This window comes from Macrobrachium nipponense, chromosome 1, assembly GCF_015104395.2.
Source record: "Macrobrachium nipponense isolate FS-2020 chromosome 1, ASM1510439v2, whole genome shotgun sequence".
Taxonomy (NCBI): domain Eukaryota; kingdom Metazoa; phylum Arthropoda; class Malacostraca; order Decapoda; family Palaemonidae; genus Macrobrachium; species Macrobrachium nipponense.
This window is the reverse complement of record NC_087200.1, coordinates 85,659,309-85,679,308: the sequence shown is the minus strand read 5'-3', so window position 1 is coordinate 85,679,308 and position 20,000 is coordinate 85,659,309. Positions and strand designations below refer to the sequence as shown.

The 20,000-nt window shown below is 39.1% G+C and overlaps 2 protein-coding genes across 5 annotated transcripts in view; one reads left to right on the top strand and one right to left on the bottom strand.

Annotated features, from left to right (window-relative positions):
• LOC135219425 (uncharacterized) overlaps positions 1–16,511 on the bottom strand; it is a gene marked incomplete in the record, with an annotated part of 88,272 nt that extends 71,761 nt beyond the window's left edge. The window contains 1 exon segment of the mRNA XM_064256200.1: positions 16,289–16,511. Within this exon segment, the coding sequence (XP_064112270.1) occupies positions 16,289–16,472 (184 nt within the window).
• Positions 1–20,000, top strand: part of LOC135219427 (choline/ethanolaminephosphotransferase 1-like) — a 433,147-nt gene that overhangs the window by 186,313 nt on the left and 226,834 nt on the right. The gene's annotated exons all lie outside the window — the stretch shown is intronic.

The window sequence follows — 20,000 nt, the reverse complement described above, 5'->3', positions numbered from 1 at the left end:
TGCTCTCCCATTGGTTCCTGATGCTAGCCAAGCCATGAGATCCTTCTCTCTGATTGGACAGCATCCCTCCCATCATGCATCTTCTATACATACGTACTACGTGTTGGCGTGCTTTAGCTCGGCCACTTTGCACCCGAAACTTTACCGTACGCATTCGGCATTCATTCGCTCCAACGATTTCGTTTAGTAACGTAAATTCGTTAGTGATTTCGTTGCAGTACATATTATCGTTTTGTGCGAAGACTGTATTATTACGTATTTGTGTAACTTTACGTAATTAGCGTAGTCATTCGTTCCAAGAAAGTTGAAATTCACGGAAAGAAGCTCATGCTGTCTCTGGAGACAAAGATGGAGATCATAAAGAAGTACGAAGCTGGTATGTGATTGAGTGTGATCACAAAGGGTATACGCCGTAATCCGTCGACAATAGGCACCATCCTTAAACAGAAGGATGCCATCAAAGCAACTACACCATCGAAGGGCATCACTATTTGTCCAGCAAGAGGAGCCATGTGCACGACGAGATGGAACGGCTGCTCCTCATCTGGAATAAAAGACAAAGAAATCACTGGCGATACAGTACGGAGACGGCAATCGTTCACAAGGCCAGTGCTATTTTCAGTCGATTTGATTGCGCAGGCGGAAGACGAAGGAGGGGAAGGGACTTCAACGCCAACCCCAGAGTTCAAGGCTTCGCACTGCTGGTTCGAGAAATTTCTGTAAATGGACTGGCATCCATTCGGTGGTGCGTCATGGGGAGGCTGCCAGCTCGGACACGAAAGCGGCTAAAGCATTTAAGAAGACTTTGACGAGATGATGACCCAAGGAAGGCTACAGTTCTCAGCAGGTTTTCAACTGTGATGAGATTAGCCTTTTTTGGAAAAAAAGCCTCGTCGGACGTACATCACGGAGGAAAGAGAAGAAGCTACCCGGGCATAAGCCTATGAAAGACAGGCTTACGGTCGCACTTTGTTCGAACGCCGGTGGGGATTGCAAGGTGAAGCCCCTACTGGTGTATCACTCCGAGACTCCTCGAGCCTTCAAGGCCCACAAAGTGTTGAAGGAGAAGCTTCCAGTGATGTGGAGGGCTAATGCAAAAAGCCTGGGTAACGAGGCTTTTGTTCACCGGTGGGTAAATCTGTGTTTCGGCCCGACTGTGAAGAGTTTTTTTTGCAAGAGAAGCGCCTCCCCCTGAAATGTCTGCTGGTGTTGGACAATGCCCCTCCCCACCCTCCTGGCCTCGAGGAAGACATCCTAGCGGAGTATTCCTTCGTTAAGATTCGTTTTTCTTCACCCAACACCACCCCTCTCCTCCAGCCCATGGACCAGCAAGTGATAGCGAACTTTAAGAAGCTGTACACGAAACTTCTTTTCAAGAGATGTTTCGACATCACCGATACCACAAACCTCACCTTGCGTCAATTTTGGAAGGAGCATTTCGACATCGTCATTTGCATCCGACTCATTGACCTAGCTTGGCAGGAGGTTTCGAGGCGAACCTTGAATTCCTCGTGGAGGAAACTCTGGCCTGATGCCGTATCCGTCCGCCAGAGACTTCGAGGGATTCGACGGTGGGCGAAGCTGGTGCTGCAGAGTCAGAAACAGTTGACGATCCCGAAACTGTTTTGGAACCAGATCTTGACAAGATCGTTGCACTCGGCAAGTCCATGGGGCTGGTCGTCGATGAGTACGACATCAACGACCCTCGAGGAGCACCAAGAGGAGCTTACAACGTATGACCTGAAGGAGTTGGAGGCCATGCAACTTAACGTCGTTCAAGAGGAGTTCTCTAGCAGCGGCGAGGAAGAGGAGGAGGAGCCTATGACAACGGCAGAAATTAAGGATATTCTAGGTGCTTTTCATAAAGTGCAATCGTTTATCGAAAAAAGACACCCCGAAAAGGCTCACACAGGTCGTATGCTTGCGCAGTTCGATGACGTTTGCCCGAGTCGTTTCAGGAACATTGTGAAAAGTAGGCAGAAGCAATCTTCCCTGGATCGTTATCTTTTAAAGAGGCCTTCAGCATTAGCAGGAGTAAGCAAAAAGGAAGAACCAAGTGATAAAAAACAGAAAGTTAAAAGCAAAAAGGAAGAACCAAGTGATAAAAAACAGAAAGTTGAAAGCAAAAAGGAAGAACCAATGTGATGAAAAACAGAACGTTGAAAGCGGTGATGAAGTTGAAATTCTGTATAAAAAAAAAAAAAAGCCTACATAAAAGTAAAAAAAAAAAAGTTAAAAAAAAAAAAAAAAAAAAAAAAAAATTTTAACGTAATCTCTAGATTTTTATAAGTTACGTGTTACAGTTTTGTTAAGGTGTTTCGTAAATTTTGGTTTATAGTTTTCCTTAAATTTTTTATGTTTTCGTAAAGTTAAGGTACGTACGTTATCTGCCATTTGTCCTCCTCCTCCTCTGCCGCCACTATCGGAGATAGCCTCACTCGAAAGGTAAGCTTCCACATTTTAGGTTAAAGTAATAATCTTGTACACTAATATACCCTTTATTTACAGGTTTTGGATTTTTATTCTTAATTTAGGTATTGAATGGTCCAAATTGTTGTAGTATTTCATTGTTTAAAGGTCAATTTACCTTTATTATGAAATTTAATGGGGTGTTTTTGGAGGGCTTGGAACGGATTACCCATTTTACATGTAAAATGTGTTCCAAGATACGAAAAACTCATTATACGAAGGCCGCCTCGGTACGGATTAATTTCGTATCTCGAGGTACCACTGTATATATATATATATATATATAGTATATATATATATATATACTATATATATATATTATATATATATATATATATTATATATACAGGCGGCCCTCGGTTAGCGGCAGGAGTTCCGTTCCTGGCCACCGACGCCAAGCGATTTTTCGACGCTGAACGATTTAAAGCCTACGGCCGCCGCACACCTTCTTTCGAAACTCTGGACCAGTCAAAGGGGCCGTAATCCCAACAACGGCGCAATAAGTAAAATTATATTTATGCAGTATAGTACTATAGAATTTACTGTACAGTACATGTGGGTGTCTAGAGTATGTAAAGATATAATAAAGTTTATACAGTGTACAGGTAGCTGTAGTGTTCAGGTTACGATCATTAGTCTTACGATAGTTCGATTTTATGAGAGATCAAATTACAATGGCCTAACTTTATCCATCTTCTAGTTACATAAGTTCAATAAACAGCAAAAGAGAATGATGAAAGTATGGTTTTAACGTTATACTCGTTTGCGTGAACGTGTACAACCATGAACAAAACCGAACGAGGAAAACGACTTTTTTTTTTTTCTAAGTACAACGAACTGGATAACATCTGTTTGGCTTGTATTTCGATCATCGTACTACAGTGCAACATTACCGTAGTTGTTATAAATGGCTTTATTTATAGAATAGAACTGAGATATCTTAATGTAATAACTTTATTCGCTATATATCAGAGATCAATATAGATTAAAGATCAATCGGGAAATATACGTACTGTTTAAATTTAAACCTAATTATGACTGAAGCTGAGAAAACTGTTCAAGCTGCTAATGACTATTATCGTACATCGGCAACAAGGATAAAAACTGCAGTAAACGTCTGCCATCACACACAACCTAGATAAAATTGGGATAAAATAATTTAATCAAAACTACTGTGCTTGAAAGAACACATTTTACTGTTGGTTTCACGCCGATATAAGATAAATAACGTAAAGTTCGTATTACGATGATATAATGGATTACGTATTGCGAACGGAAGCACGTATTTTTTTACGCAATAAACATGCCGCCAACGTAATCTGTTAACGAAAAAAATAGTAGTTCACATTCACAACGAGACATATTCAATAAATATTTCCACCTAAGAACACGCTGTATAAGGAAAAATAACTTTGTTCTCATATAAGTCAAGATATCTAGATATTCGTTTATGCTAACTAGAAGCAAGAGCATTCGCTCAGAATTGCGTTATGGTGAAACAGACTCGTATCATCAGCTGATTTCAAACCACAACATTGGCCGCTCCGCGGAATACGGGCTTAAGTTTGCCGTAGTATTTTAAAATACAATAATATGAGAAATACATACAATATTCTTGGATACAGTGAAATAATGTATAACTTTTTAAAAGGATTTATGGAAAAGATGCATAATTAATAAAATAACACAATGCATTTTTCGGAATTGGCGGACAAGAACGAACATGAAAAACCATCCCCTGACAACGTGGAGCGTAGTTTTACAAAGGCTGCCTTAATTTGTATCTTATTTTTGTACAAAAATGAAAATACCTTTACACAATATATTTTCATACACATTTTAAACATAAAAGCATAAACATTTGAAAAATCGACACATCGATCGCTAAATTTGCACTTTTTTTTTTTTTTTTTTTTTTTTTTTTTTTTTTTTTTTAACAAAATTAAGATATTTTTGGAAGAGCGGCAGACGGCGGGGCAAAAAAAGTGCAAATTAACGATCGATGTGTCAATTTTATAAATGTTTTGCGTTTTATGTTTAAAATGTGTATGAAAATGTATCACGAATAGGGTATTTTTATTTCTGTGCAGAAATATGATAAAAAGGCAGCTTTTGAAACCCCTTCAAGTTATCGACTATGATGTGTTTTTCAAGTTCGTTCTTGTATGCCGCGGCGGCATACAAGAACGAACTTGAAAAACACATCGTAGTCGATAACTTGAAGGGGAGTTTCAAAAGCTGCCTTTTTATCATATTTCTGCACAGAAATAAAAATACCCTATTCGTATACATTTTCATACCATTTTAAAACATAAAAGCATAAACATTTATAAAATCGCACATCGATCGCTAATTTGCACTTTTTTTTCTAAATCGATATTTTCAGAAGAGCGGCAGGCGGCGGTCTTACCAAGAAAAAGAAAAATTGAAAAAACATCGTATTTGGTATCGTGAAGGGCAGTTTCAAAAGCTGCCTTTGAATCATATTTCTGTACAGAAATAAAAATGCCTTCCACGTAATACATTTTCACACACTTTTAACAAAAGCATGACAATTATGAAATCGACACATCCATAGCTAAATTTGCACTTATGTAACTCGATATTTTCGGCATAGAACAGCGTCAGAGGCATATATTTTACCCTAATACCTACGTAATAACTCTCCATAAAATTTGTTAATAAATTTGCATAACCTTTATGGTCTGAACGGCATTTCTACATATGTATGAATCATTAGACAACGGCGCTAGCGGCGCTGTTAACTGAAATTTGTGTCGTAAGATACTTTTAAAATGCCTTATTTTTTTAATGAATATTTTTTGACGACCGCCGTAAAACCGATTCGCTGTTGAGTGATTGCGCCGTTAACCGCAGGCCGCCTGTATATATATATATAATACATATATATTATACATATATATGTATATATATATGTATATGTATATATATATATATATATATATATATATATATATATATATATATATATATATATATAGTATATATGTATGTATATATATATATATATATATATATATATATATATATATATATATATATATATATATATTATATATATATATATATATATATATATAATATATAAATATAACACCTGCATTTTCATATCAAAATCTCAAAGCAAATTTGACTATATAAAAAAAAAAATTTACGAATAACCGATTACTCAAAAGAAATCATTATAAAACTTATCAGGAATGAAAGTAATTGCAATCAGTAACCAATTGCATGCCCCACTAATTGACTCAAGTGGCCTGTGCTCCAGTCTAAATGACTCAAGTGGACGCCTGTGCTCCCAGTGCGCCAAGCGAGCTCAAGGCTATTGGGTAAGTGGTGAAAAATTCACAATTGCGTGACTCCAGGAACTACCTTCATATGCCGAAGCCATGTAAGCCTTCTCTCCCAAAACTCCCACTGTAGCCAAACATTAATATTATTCTCTCCTTAATACTTTCAACCTCCTCACTTTCAGTCTCTGCAAAGGAAAGTGATGAATGTCACAAGCAAGGTAAACAAAATAAAATGTATTGGGTTAATGCAAATATTTGGCTTAAAAGAATGTCTCAGCATTCACAAATTACTTTAAGGTAACTATCTTCACCGGTGGCTTGTGACTCTTATGTCCTATGGCTGGTAAACAAATTCCCAAAAGCCAGGTATAACATAAGGGAATTATGCAACCTTCATGAATTACTTTTAAAGGTAATTATAAACTGGCAACTTGCATATAGCCTAATTCCGGTAAGTAACTAATAAATGCAAAGGTTTTAAGATACATGAATGGAATAAAATTTGAGAATTATTTTAAGGTATTTATTTACCAGTGTCAGGCTTAATCTAAACATAAGAGCTTGGCCTAAAGGAATGATATAAAATCATGATTACTTAATTATTAACCGTTGACTTGCGCATACCGTAAGCCTGGTAAGTACACATATGCAAAAGTATTAGGCCTGATTGAATGGAGTGGACAATTCTTGGAGAATACAAATATATACTTGATAATCTGCATTAAACAAACAAAGGACAAGACTCATCCTGCTCAAAGGCTACGAATGCATTCCAGTGGTTGTGTAACACTACCAAAATCCAGTGACAAAACCGAAAAATAAGAACAAGCTGCTGTAAGCACTCAAAGCTTAGTCAAGCACGGCAGGAAACAGAACGAAGTGCTTTGCTAAGTTGTTCCTAGTATTGCCGTTGGGGGACGGTACTGTATGTCAACAGTGAACAATCGAAGTACTACCTGCGAAATTTGAAGTATGCTGCCGAACATTGGAAACTATAGCTATATAATTATTGGGTAAGTCTCATATAAAAAATTTGTTATTACAGTTATATTATAATTACTATCAACTGAAAATATTAATAAAAATATTCCATAAATGTACAATAAAAATTCTTCCATCTCAGTACAAGAGAGAGAGAGAGAGAGAGAGAGAGAGAGAGAGAGAGAGAGAGAGAGAGAGAGAGATTATCTCTATTCTCTCAAAAATGTTAATTTATGTACACACACTTCTAACACTTCCAGCCAAAACAGAGGGAGGGAGTTATCATAATGACATACATATCTTGTGGGGCAAGAGCATTATTTAAAAGTGGAATGGAAAGATTATTGTATTTCTTTAAAATACTATCACATGAAATTTGTAATTAGTTATATTATTATTTGAAAATATTAATAAACATATACATACATGTACCATAAAAATTCTCTCATCTCAGTAAGAGAGAGAGAGAGAGAGAGAGAGAGAGAGAGAGAGAGAGAGAGAGAGAGAGAAATTAGATGATGTCGTAATAACACAACTTGCATATTCATATGTATGTACATGTTCATATTTACATATGTACATGTAGATATTTACATAAGTAGATGCACATATGTACATATATATTTATTTATCTGTACATGTGCCTATGTGTACATATGTAAATGTACACGTGTATATATGACACACTTTTTTTCTAAAAACTTCCTCACCCATCTCTTTTTTCTGAAAACTGTTTATGAGCAGTTTCCAAGAAACTTTACAAACTTTGTTTCCAAACAAACTTTCCTAGTGTGGACAGACCTTAAGGGATCCACAATATGATAAAAGAAGCATTATTTCAGGTCTTAAAAAAGCTCTATAATTAACATGCTGTAACTGAAGAAAAAGCCATTTTAGCAATAAAAATTCTGATGTGCAAGATTCTATAACTTAAAAGACCAATTCCACTAGAACTCTGTCTGACAATTCTCCATCAAAACTGAAATATGTACTGTTGGATTCCCTATGAACTAGGATTTAATACAATTACTGACCGAACTGATAACCCACAAAATGACAAATTTTTACTTCATTTGTATTTTTCATAGCTAACAAACCTGAGGTCTTACCAATAGGATAAATCATCTGGTGCTAGCTGGAAACAGGTTAAAGACAATCAAAGACTGTAAATGCAAGGAATCTGTGGCATTTGCCATCCAATGTATAGTTGAGGTGGAAGCAGGTCGAAAAAGTGCACTTGAATCCAATGATGCATCAGTCTTTCTTCCAACCCATTATGTAACATAAGAGGGGTGGCTAATGGTGGGCAGTTAATGTTACGACATCAGGTTTGTTAGCTATGAAAAATACGAATTAATAAAAAATTTGTCAATTGTTCATACATGGAACAAACCTTCAATCTTAACAATAGGATAGGCTCATAACTGGAGGGAGGTATGAGAATCCTGAACCAACTGGTGGGTTTGGCACACCTGATCATTCTTCTTGGAAATGAGATAGCGAAATGCTCAGTACACTGGGTTCAAATACACAGAAACATGACCTGATTCATTGCATTCATGGAAGCCCAAAAGAACTATAACTGTTCAGGCAACAATCCATGTCAGCCACAAGAAACAGGTTTGTCACCAATCTTCACTCCCCCTGCTGGAAAAGCCTCCCCAAACTCCTGAAGTAATGCCTCCCCAATCGCCTGAAGTAGTGCCTTTTTAATCGCCTGAAGAAGTGACTCCCAAAGCGCCTCCAGAAGGTGAAGAAGTGCCCTCAGAGGAGATGTAACTCCTTTGCTTAGCTGTGCAGTCTATTTTCTTTGTCCTTTATTGCATTGCACAGCTAATTCATCATCTTTCGTCTTTAATCAACGGATATACCTGGCTGAGAGCTCTACCGAATTGCTGATTGCCCACTGGTGAAGCTCGATGGTCAAGGCATGAAGTTGCTGAGAAACCAGGCCTCCCTGTTTGTTCACGTAGGCTACCACCGTGGTGTTGTCCGACATGAGAACGACAGAGTGACCCTCTACCATCCCCTGAAACTCCATCAGACCCAGGAAAGCCGCCTTCAACTCCAAGACGTTGATATGCTGCTCCTTGTCCTCCAAACCCCAAGCGCCTGAAGCGATAAGGCCACCTAAGTGTGCACCCCAACCTGCGAGGGAGGCGTCCAAGAACAGAATGAAGTCCGGAGGGAGAGAACGCAGAGGGACGACCTTCAATAGATTCTGGTCGTCCAACCACCAACGAAGGTCTTCTCTCACTTCCAAAGACAGTGGGACCATAAACAGGGGAGTTCCCCGCCAGAGACCAGAATTCCCCCAGTCTCCATTGCAGAGACCGAAGATGAAGATGCCCATGAGGGACCAGGGAAGATAGCACTCCCAGAAGAACCTGCCACTGATGAGCTGACTGATGCGACTTTGATAGGAAGTTGCGCGCCACAGCCTGCAACTTCTCCAATCTCTAATCCAACGGGAAAACTCTTGCCACTGTCGTATCAATGACCATGCCCAGGTAGAGAATCCTTTGAGTGGGTACAAGGTTCGACTTTTCCTGGTTGACTAATATGCCCTGGTCCAGACAGAACCAAAGAAGACGATCCCTGTCTTGCAGCAGCCTCTCCCTGGAAACTGCCAAGACCAACCAATTGTCGAGGTACCTCAGCAAACGGATCCCGAGCATGGGCCCAACTTGACATGAGAGAGAAGACCCTTGTGAACACTTGAGGGGCTGTGGTCAACCCGAAGCACAAGACTTTGAACTCGAAGATCTTGTCCGCCAGAGAGAAGCGAAGGAACTTCCTGGACGTGGGATGAACAGGGATTTAGAAGTATGCGTCCTTCAAGTCTATCGACAGCATGAAGTTGCCTTCCCTCACGGCTGCAGACACCGAGCGCGGGGTCTCCATCTTGAACCGTGCCTTCCTGATGAAGCGATTCAAGGTGGATAAGTCGATCACAGGCCTCCATCCTCCCGACGCCTTAGGCACCAAGAAGATGTGACTGTAAAACCCCGGGGACGGATGCACTGCTTCCGCTATCGCATCCTTGTCCAGCATTTTCTGCACTTCCTCCTAAAGAGCCAAGAACTTCAGAGAATCTGGACAATACGTCTTCCTAAGCTGCGGCTTGTCCGACAGAGGAGGAGAGAAGTCGAATGGCAACAGGTATCCCACCCGAAGGACATCTACCACCCACTCCTCCGCCCGTAACTCTGCCACTTAGCCCTGTGGCGCAGGAGAGGGAGAGTTGCCCAACCTACCGACAGCCCCCTTGACCTCTGTCCCTTGGGCCCCTTCTTGGTTTAAAGGAACAAGAGCAAAAGGGGCGTTGATCCTGAGACTTGAGCTGCGTCGAACGGGAAGGCCCTGCCAAACTCAAGGTCCTCGATGGCCTACCAGGCGATGATCTCCTCGACTGCTGCTGGACCGGGGGAGGAGGAGGGGCCAGACGTCTCCGAGGGTGGGACTTTGATTTAGACATGGCTTGGTGCACCAGACAGTCCTTGGTGTCAGCCCGGCATCGGTCTATCACATTTTCAAGTTCAGTTCGTGGAAACAACAATTGCGACTCCAACAGATCACGGTTCCTCAAGGCCAGCAAAGACTCCGTGTCGAGCGACCTCTCCATCCTCGACAAAGCTGCGTCCCTCCTAACCAGAAGAAGATTAGCCCATAAATTGGCACTGAGGTGAGCCAAATAAGAAAACGCCTTGCCCCCGGACTGCAAAAGACTGGCAAGCGAGGCGGCACTCACCAACCCTTCAGGGGACCTGTCAGAAGCAATCTTGGCAATAACCACAGACCAGAGGTCCAGCCAAGAAACCGTCTGCAACATGGTGGCAGCCATAGATTCCAAAGCTAAGGCGTCTTGCGGAGACAAGGACGGAGCCACTGACCTCACCTGTTCCAAAGTCAATCCCGGCTTCAGGCGAATGACATCTGGGTTAAGATGGCGTGACAACAAAAACGCAGAGCTCGTAGCATAGTACTTCCTATGTCTTGTGAGAGGTGGGGGTAGTAGTTTGGTAGAGCCTCTAGAGTGAAGTGAACCGTCCCGGTCAGAAACAGAGGCGTTAACCTTCTGCAAGAACGACTGAATGTGCCCCGACAACGGCAGCTGAAGAGATGATTTGGGGTCCTGAGTAGCTCCCACCAAGGCTTCCAAGCAAGAAGGAGTGTAAGACAACCGAGCCCGAGTCCTACTTTCCAAATTGTTGAACCCACGAATGAGATCAACAACTTCCGAAAAGGCACCGGCGACTGACGATGAGAAGGATGTGTAGGTTCTTCTAACACGCCGTCTTCACCAAAATTCACAGAAGGGTTAGTAGCCAAACAGTCTGAAACCCCTACTAACCTATCTGGGCTGGGTCCAAGAGTCAGCCTCCGAGATGGACCCACTGTAACAAGGCACATCACTTACCTCAACAGGTGACTCCAGACGTCCATGAACAGACACGGGCGTGGCGGCCATACGTATGTGAGATGGGGGGGGAAACTCGAGCACTCGAGATTGAAGGAAAATCCTTTATAGTGGAAGTCTTGGAAGCACCAGTTAGAGAGGCAGGCAAACACTCCGGCTGCACCACCTCCGTGCTCACTACCTTCGACCTCTTGACAGGCGCCTTCAGATCTTTACGGCGACGAATAGGCCTGGGAGAAGAAGGAGCACTACCATCACGTGCACGGACAGGGGAGGTTGCAACACGCTCGCTATGTGCAAGGACGGAAGGGGGGGGGGTGGTTGCACGTATGAGATTCGGTGGCGAAGCAACCCCTGCAGAACACACATCACTAACACTGCCCGAAACCACAGCACTCTTGGGAACACGTCCGCGCTGTTCCTCCCTCGGCGGTGAAGGAAGGGCAAAGTCCTTAGCCTTCCAACACTTAATACGCCTACGAGGCGTAGAGGGGGAAGAGGGAGAGGAAGACAGCCCTAGCTTCTTATACGCACTCTTCTCGGAAGGCGGGGACGAAGCAACGCGTTTCCTATCAGTACTCCCAACCGATAAGGCAGTCAACTTCACATCCAAAACAGAGTCCAGCCTCTGAAGCACTGCCTGGCATTAACCTCGGACTGATGTGCCAGAGAAGGCTCCGAAGACAAGGAAGGGAGATGTTGTGAACTGGCGGCAGAGATGATGTCGCGGGTAAGTGAGGCGGATCGGAGGAGGAGACAGGGAGATACGTCATCGATGAGAGTGACGTCACATGCGGTGGTGACGTCACGGCTTCCCCTCTGAGTGACAGGGAAAGATTTGCCACTGGCGGAGGAATACACAAAGATGGGCCCCGTGACGACAACAACGGGGCTGACGCTGCAGCGTCACTCCGAGACAAGGCGACGGCAGACACAGGCGGAGCAATACAAGATGGCCGACTGCTTCCACCCGTGGAGACGAGGCTGGGAGGAGGGGGATGGCCTGGCTGGACCGGGAAGGGGGGGTGCGAGTCTCCACAAAATGCGCTAGCTACCCCACCAAGGACGGGGTACCCCTTAGCCCAAGCGTCTTCCAAATCGCCGCCATTTTGGACGCCTCCGACTCTGGAAGAGAAGAGAAAGATGAAAAAACCTCACCCTTCTTGGGAACCGAAAAAGCTCCCAAGGAAGGGGGGGGGGGCTACATTAAAAAAAAATACCCTGGCGACCTCCTGATACTTCCATCGACGAATCAATGGAAGTTCCTCCACTGCTCTATAGGCCATGCCCGGCATTCCGTACAAGGATTTGTAATAGTACAAAAATTCGAACGACACCTACTGCATGTGATGTGAGGGTCTGTTGCTGACGAAGCCAAAAAACGAGAACACGGGAACCCAAGGAACTCCGGGGCACAAACGCTGACGTTGAGAAGGAGCAGAAGAAGCCATAATACCAGGTAAACACACACACACTAAAGGAAACGAAACAGGCAAGAACCGGGAAAAGGCCAAGAAAGGAAAAAACCCAACTCTCGTCCACGCGGTTACGAAAAGACTGGCGTAGATGTTCGGCGTTTGACCACTCTTCACCCGATCTACGCATGCGTTGCCAGATATCACAAGATTCCTTGCTTTCATCTGCTTTTTAACAGGATCCAGCTGGGCGCTAGAAATTATCCTATTGTTAAGACCGAGGGTTTGTTCGCGTATGAACAAGTGCATGATTGAATACTTATGGGGGACTCGACTACATACTTTTATGTGTACATAACTAAGTCATACCGTATGTGCATACTTTTTAACCATAAAATGTAGATTTGCTTTGAAATATGTAGTATTAATAATATTTCGAAGATTAATATGTACTGTAATACGATGATATTTTAATGTATATTTGATCATGGTATTTTTAGGGATACTTTGGTGTTTACACTTTCAAGATCGGCAGTTAAAAGCATTTTTATGGGGGGGGGTTCTACGTATTCACAGGTTCTAGCTATTTGTGTTGGGGATTGGAACATATCCCCAGCGAATACGGGGGACCGCTGCAATCCTAACATAATGGACAACTAATACAATTAATCAATAAAACAAAATATATGACATTGTAACAGTATCAAGACAGTGATATAGCCGTATCAAAATGAAAACCACATCTGAACACAAATCGGAGAAGTCAAGAAAAAATGACAGGTTACCCACAGATGCCAATCACTTAACCCTTTAACGTCGATTGGACGTATTAAACGTCAACATAAATGGTCTGTTGGGTGCCGATTGGACGTATGGTACGTCGATAAAATTTTTTTTTTTTTAATTCGCGGAAAAATAATTATAGGCCTACCAGCCAAAAACTTTTGAATCATGCCCCTTGGGGGATGCTAGGAGCTCAAGGATCAAGGCGTTGTTTTGCTTACAATTGTTACGCAGGCACGCAAGCACAAATTTCTTTCTTATCGCACTAAAAAGTATCAGTGACACATCTCAGAAACTATTTAGTCACTTTGACATAATTTTTGCACCATTTTAAATTAGCCATTACATGGAGTACGTATTATATATGAAAATGTGCGCAATTTCATGTAGAATACAACAAAAAATACTCATGATTGTAGCTTTTATCAGTTTTGAAATATTTTCATATAAATAACGTTAAAGTGCCAAAATTTCAACCTTCGGTCAACTTTGACTCTACCGAAATGGTCGAAAAACGCAATTGTAAGCTAAAACTCTTATATTCTAGCAATATTTAATCATTTACCTTCATTTTGCAACAAATTGGAAGTCTCTACCACAATATTTCGATTTATGGTGAATTTATGAAAATAACTTTTTCCTTACGTCTGCGTGGTAACTCTTCCGAAAAAATCACAAATTTTTTCGTCCGATCGTCGTAATGTTTGCACCATTTTAAATTAGCCGTTACATAAAGTTTCATATGTGGAAATGTGCGCAATTTCATGTACAATACAAATAAAAACAACCCATGGTTGTAGCTTTTATCAGTTTTGAAATATTTTCATATAAATAACGATAAGTGCAAAACTTTCAACCTTCGGTCAACTTTGACTCTACCGAAATGGTCGAAAATCGCAATTGTAAGCTAAAACTCTTATATTCTAGTAACATTCAATCATTTACTGTCATTTTGCAACAAATTGGAAGTCTCTAGCACAATATTTCGATTTATGGTGAATTTATGTAAAAAAAAAAAAAATTTTCCTTACGTCCGTGCGGTAACTCTTACGAAAAAAATCAGAAATTTTTTCGTCCGATTGTCGTAATGTTTGCACCATTTTAAATTAGCCGTTACATAAAGTTTTATATATGAAAATGTGCGCAATTTTATGTAGAATACAACAATAAATAATTGAAGGTTGTAGCTTTTCTCATTTTTGAAATATTTGCATATAGTAAATCATGATAAATAGAAAAAAAGCCACGTTCAGTCAACTTTGACTCTACTGAAATGGTCAAAAAACGCAATTGTAAGCTAAAACTCTTACAGTCTAGTAATATTCAGTCATTTATCTTCATTTTGAAACAAATTCGAAGTCTCTAGCACAATATTTAGATTATGGTGAATTTAAAAAAAAAAAACTTTCCTTCCCTCCCGCGCGCAGATTCTCGCCGCAAATCTCCGAAATGCGTACGTCGCAGTCTCGTAATATTGCTCCGTTTCATATTAGGCGTTTCATAGAGTTTTATATGAAAATGTGTGCAATTTTTATGTGAGAATACAACCAAAAATAATTTGAAGGTTGTAGCTTTTCTTATTTTTGAATTATTTGCATATAAAAAAAATATATAAAAAAAATTCGACATTCTGTCAACTTTAACTCGTCCGAAATGGTCAAAAACTGCAATTGTAAGCTAAAACTCTTACAGTATAGTAATATTCAATCATTTATCTTAAATTTGAAACAAATTGGAAGTCTCTAGAACAATATTTCGATTTATGGGGAATTTAAAAAAAAAAATTTTTTTACGTCCGGGCATTACGAATTCATGCATCATTTTGTGATAATATTTTCTCTGTGTTGCTTTGATCGTTTTACAATGTGTTATATACCAAAATGATTGCAATTTAGTGTAGAATACAACAAAAAAATTAACGCGTTAGCTTTAACCGTTTTGCTCACAGTACAATTTGAATACAATTATATATGAAATTTTGTTTTCGCGCTAACATGTATCGCATTATTTATATATGATAATGATATTTTTTTCATTTCTGATGGTTGCATACTAAACTTCAGACAATGACAAAAAAAGGAGCCAAAAATTAACTCTTAATCTTGAAAACTAAGCGCGCTGTGATTTTTTGAAAAAAATATTTTTTCCGCTTCGGCGCTCACTCCGAGACCCCCTCGGCATACAGGAGACGATTTTTATTATGCCCATTCGGCGTTAAAGGGTTAACATCAATCAAGACCCTTGCTACCATGCTTAAACAATTAAGTATATGGTTCATGTGGGAGATACTCCCATATTAAATTTAAGGCAATGGTTTGCTGCAAAGCTTTAATGCCCATATTCTGCATGTAGGGGGAGTCCTTCTATGCATATAAAGGGTGATGACTTAATATTTTTATAGAAACCACATGGTTTCTTTGTATATATGTATGAATTTAGGGGTATGATGAGCAGATGAAAAAAAAAAAATTAGAAAAGTGAAAAACACATGCATGTAAAATACTAATATGTGTAAAACAAAATCTGACAAATATTCCTTGCCATACAGCAGCTGGCAAACACACAAAAACAAATGATTTCACAAACATTTAGAGCAATACATAAAGTACTCTTCTCCTCTAACCTGGAACTCAGCTTATTGGACTTTCGACTTCTGGTTTTATCAGTTACATAATTATGATTATTTTCTGCTATGCCACATTTTAGATGTGATACATTATCCAGTAAATCTTTTAAATTTAATGTTAAGTGAAAAATACAGGTTATTTTAAGTTAAGAACTACTATGTAGAATTGCTTTTAGCTGTAAGATATCAAGAAATATCTACTGTGCAGGCTATGATACAGGGTCTTAGTTGTTTAACAGACTTTGTTTCTAATCAGAAAGCCAGAGCCTTTATAACATACCCATATCAACATATTTATGATCTCCATGTTTGATATTTGGACCATACCGTCTTGAATTGTAAATGAGAACAGTTTGTTTTTGTAGCTTTGATTCAAGATATTCTGCTAAGAACTCATAATATTCTACTGGCAAACTTGGGCACATGTATGTTGCCAAATGAAGAACATCTGAATCTGTCTCCATGACTTTTCTGAAAAATAAAAAAAAAAAACATTACAATTCAGGATAAATTCATATTTCATCCATAGAAAATTTAAAATAATTTCTCCTTTAACCCTTAAACGCCGACTGGACGTATTTTACGTCGACATTTTTTGTCTCTCGGTTGCCAACTGGACGTATTTTACGTCGACATACAAAAGTTTTTTTAAAAATTCGCGGAAAAATACTTTTAGGCCTACCAGCCGAAAACTCTTGAATCACGCCCCTTGGGGGATGCTGGGAGTTCACGGATCAAGGTGTTGTTTTGTTTACAATCATTACGCAGGCGCGCAAGCGCGAATTTCTTTCTTGCCGCACTAAAAAGTATCTGTGACACATCTCGGAAATTATTTCGTCACTTTGACATAATTTTTGTACCATTTTAAATTAGCCGTTACATGGATTATTATATATGAAAATGTGCGCATTTTTATGTAGAATACAACACAATAATACTCATGGTTGTAGCTTTTATCAGTTTTGAGATATTTTCATATAAATAACGTTAAAGTGCCAAAATTTCAACCTTCGGTCAACTTTGACTCTACCGAAATGGTCGAAAAAAGCAATTGTAAGCTAAAAACTCTTATATTTTAGTAATATTCAATCATTTACCTTAATTTTGCAACTAATTGGAAGTGTCTAGCACAATATTTTGATTTATGGTGAATTTATGAAAAAACTTTTTCCTTATGTCCGCGCGGTAACTCTTCCAAAAAAAATCATACATGCGATTGTGGTAATGTTTGCACCATTTTAAATTAACCGTTACATAAAGTTTTATATATGAAAATGTGCGCAATTTCATGCACAACACAACTAAAAACCACCCCCATGGTTGTAGCTTTTATCAATTTTGAAATATTTTCATATAAAAAATGATAAGTGAAAAATTTTCAACCTTCCGGTCAACTTTGACTCTACCGAAATGGTCGAAAAAACACAATTGTAAGCTAAAATACTTATATTCTAGTAATATTCAAGCATTTACCTTCATTTTGCAACAAATTGGAAGTCTCTAGCACAATATTTTGATTTATGGTGAATTTATGAAAAATATAACATTTTCCTTACATCCGCGCGGTAACTCTTCCGAAAAAATCATACGTGCGATTGTGGTAATGTTTGCACCATTTGAAATTAGCCGTTACATAAAGTTTTATATATAAAAATGTGCGCAATTTCATGTAGAATACAAAAAAAATAATGAAGGTTGTAGCTTTTCTCATTTTTGAAAATATTTGCATATAAATCACGATAAATAGAAAAAAAACCACGTTCGGTCAACTTTGACTCTATCGAAATGGTCGAAAACGCAATTGTAAGCTAAAACTCTTACAGTCTAGTAATATTCAGTCATTTATCTTCCTCTTGAAACAAATTCGAAGTCTCTAGCACAATATTTAGATTTATGGTGAATTTAAAAAAAAAAAAATTTCCTTCCCTCCGCGCGCGGATTCTCCGCCACAAATCTCAGAAATGCGTACGTACCATTCTCGGAATATTTGCTCCGTTTCATATTACGCATTTCATAGAGTTTTATATATGAAAAATGTGCGCAATTTTATGTAGAATAAAACGAAAAATACTTGAAGATTGTAGCTTTTCTATTTCCGAAATAATTGCATATAAAAAAAATATATATAAAAAAATTCGACATTCGGTCAACTTTAACTCGTCAGATATGGTCGAAAACTGCATTTGTAAGCTAATACTCTTACAGTATAGTAATATTCAATCATTTGTCTTCATTTTGAAAGAAATTGGAAGTCTCTAGGACAATATTTAGATTTATGGTGAATTTTTGAAAAAAATATTTGTTTACGTCAGAGCGTTACGAATTCATGCATTATTTGTGATAATATTTTCTCTGTGTTGCTTTATCGTTTTACATGTGTTATATACCAAAATGATCGCAATTTAGTGTACATTACAACGAAAAAAAAGGTAACTTGTTACCTTTAACCGTTTTGCGCACAGCGCGATTTGAATACAATTATATATGAAATTTCGTTTTTGCGCTATCATATATCGCATTCTTTATATATGATAATGATAATTTTTTTTCATTTCTGATGATTGCATACTAAACTACAGGCAATGACAAAAAAAGGAGCCAATAATGAACTCTTAATCTTGAAAACTAAGCGCGCTGTGATTTCTTGAAAAAAAAAAATTTTTCCGCTTCCGCGCTCACTCTGAAACACCTCCGGCACACGGGAGACATTTTTTTTTTTTTTACCGCTTCGGCGTTTAAGGGTTAATGTAATACAGTGGTCCCCCCATATTCGCGGAGGATGCGTACCAGATGCCCCCGTGAATAGTTAAATGCTTAAAACCTCCTATTTTGTTAGTTAAAACTCAAGAAAAACCCACTAAAAATTTTATACCAGGTTTTTTTAATAGTTTTATCACAAAAAGTGTATTTCATGATGAAACTGATAAAAAAAACCCAGGAATTTGTGGATATTTCTCATAGAAAAATACAGCGAATGGGCAAATTTTCTGCAAATAATGCAGGTAAATGTTCCCAGAGAAATATCCGCGAATGTGTGAGTCCGCAAATCCGGAGAACACGAATACGGGGGGTCCACTGTCTGTAGTTAGCCTAGAAATAAAGGTTTTATTGAAGATGCAACATTTTATCTACTCATACTGTAGTGTTTGGCCAATAGAGACCCTTCTATATAAACAGCATCACATGGTATCTTGCCTGGGAGCTGAGGCTTAAGCTACTTCAAAGTGGTTACTTTTGGAGGAAAAACACCCAATGAATTATGAGATTTGCACTAATGAAACAAAACTCATTTCAAATATTTTGTTTCCATACACAAACCTCTCAGTTTTCTTATGCTACTGATGACACTGCTGTCATTTTTTAAGAGAGAATCTTATACTGACTCACTGGCATTCTGTCCAACTGAAGATCTGAGGACAATTCAGGTAAGGAGAATGATATAGGTCTCCAAAGAGCTTTTGAAATTGTGCCAAAGGATCAATGAATGGGCACACAGCAAAAAATATTTACTGCACAAGAAATGTTGTAAAAAAAATATCTATTTACCTTTAAAGTACTTCATCAAGCAACCCCAACTTCTTGTACAAAATTCTAAGATATAGTAGAAGTATCACAAGAGTACGTATTATATGGGGCAACATATAAAATACCATGGTGGTAGGCTACGACAATGGCAGCACATTCAACTTTACAGTACTGCATACAGGGTTGTCATCAAAGGACTCTCCAGGACAAGAGACACAATGGAAGTCAACAGGTCAAGCAGTTTCATAAATAATGGCCACAGTTCCCTCTTCTAATTGCTCCCCCCCCCGCCAAAAAAAAAAAAAAAAAAAAAAAAAAAAACACACTAGCACACTGTCTGTTTCCCAGTCACCTTTAAAATTCAAATTTGCTATTGGCACCTGTGACTTATATAGGTACTGACACATTCAACTTCTTCACTGAAATATTCAGAAGGCCATGGTGTCTAAATCAACACCTCTCATATT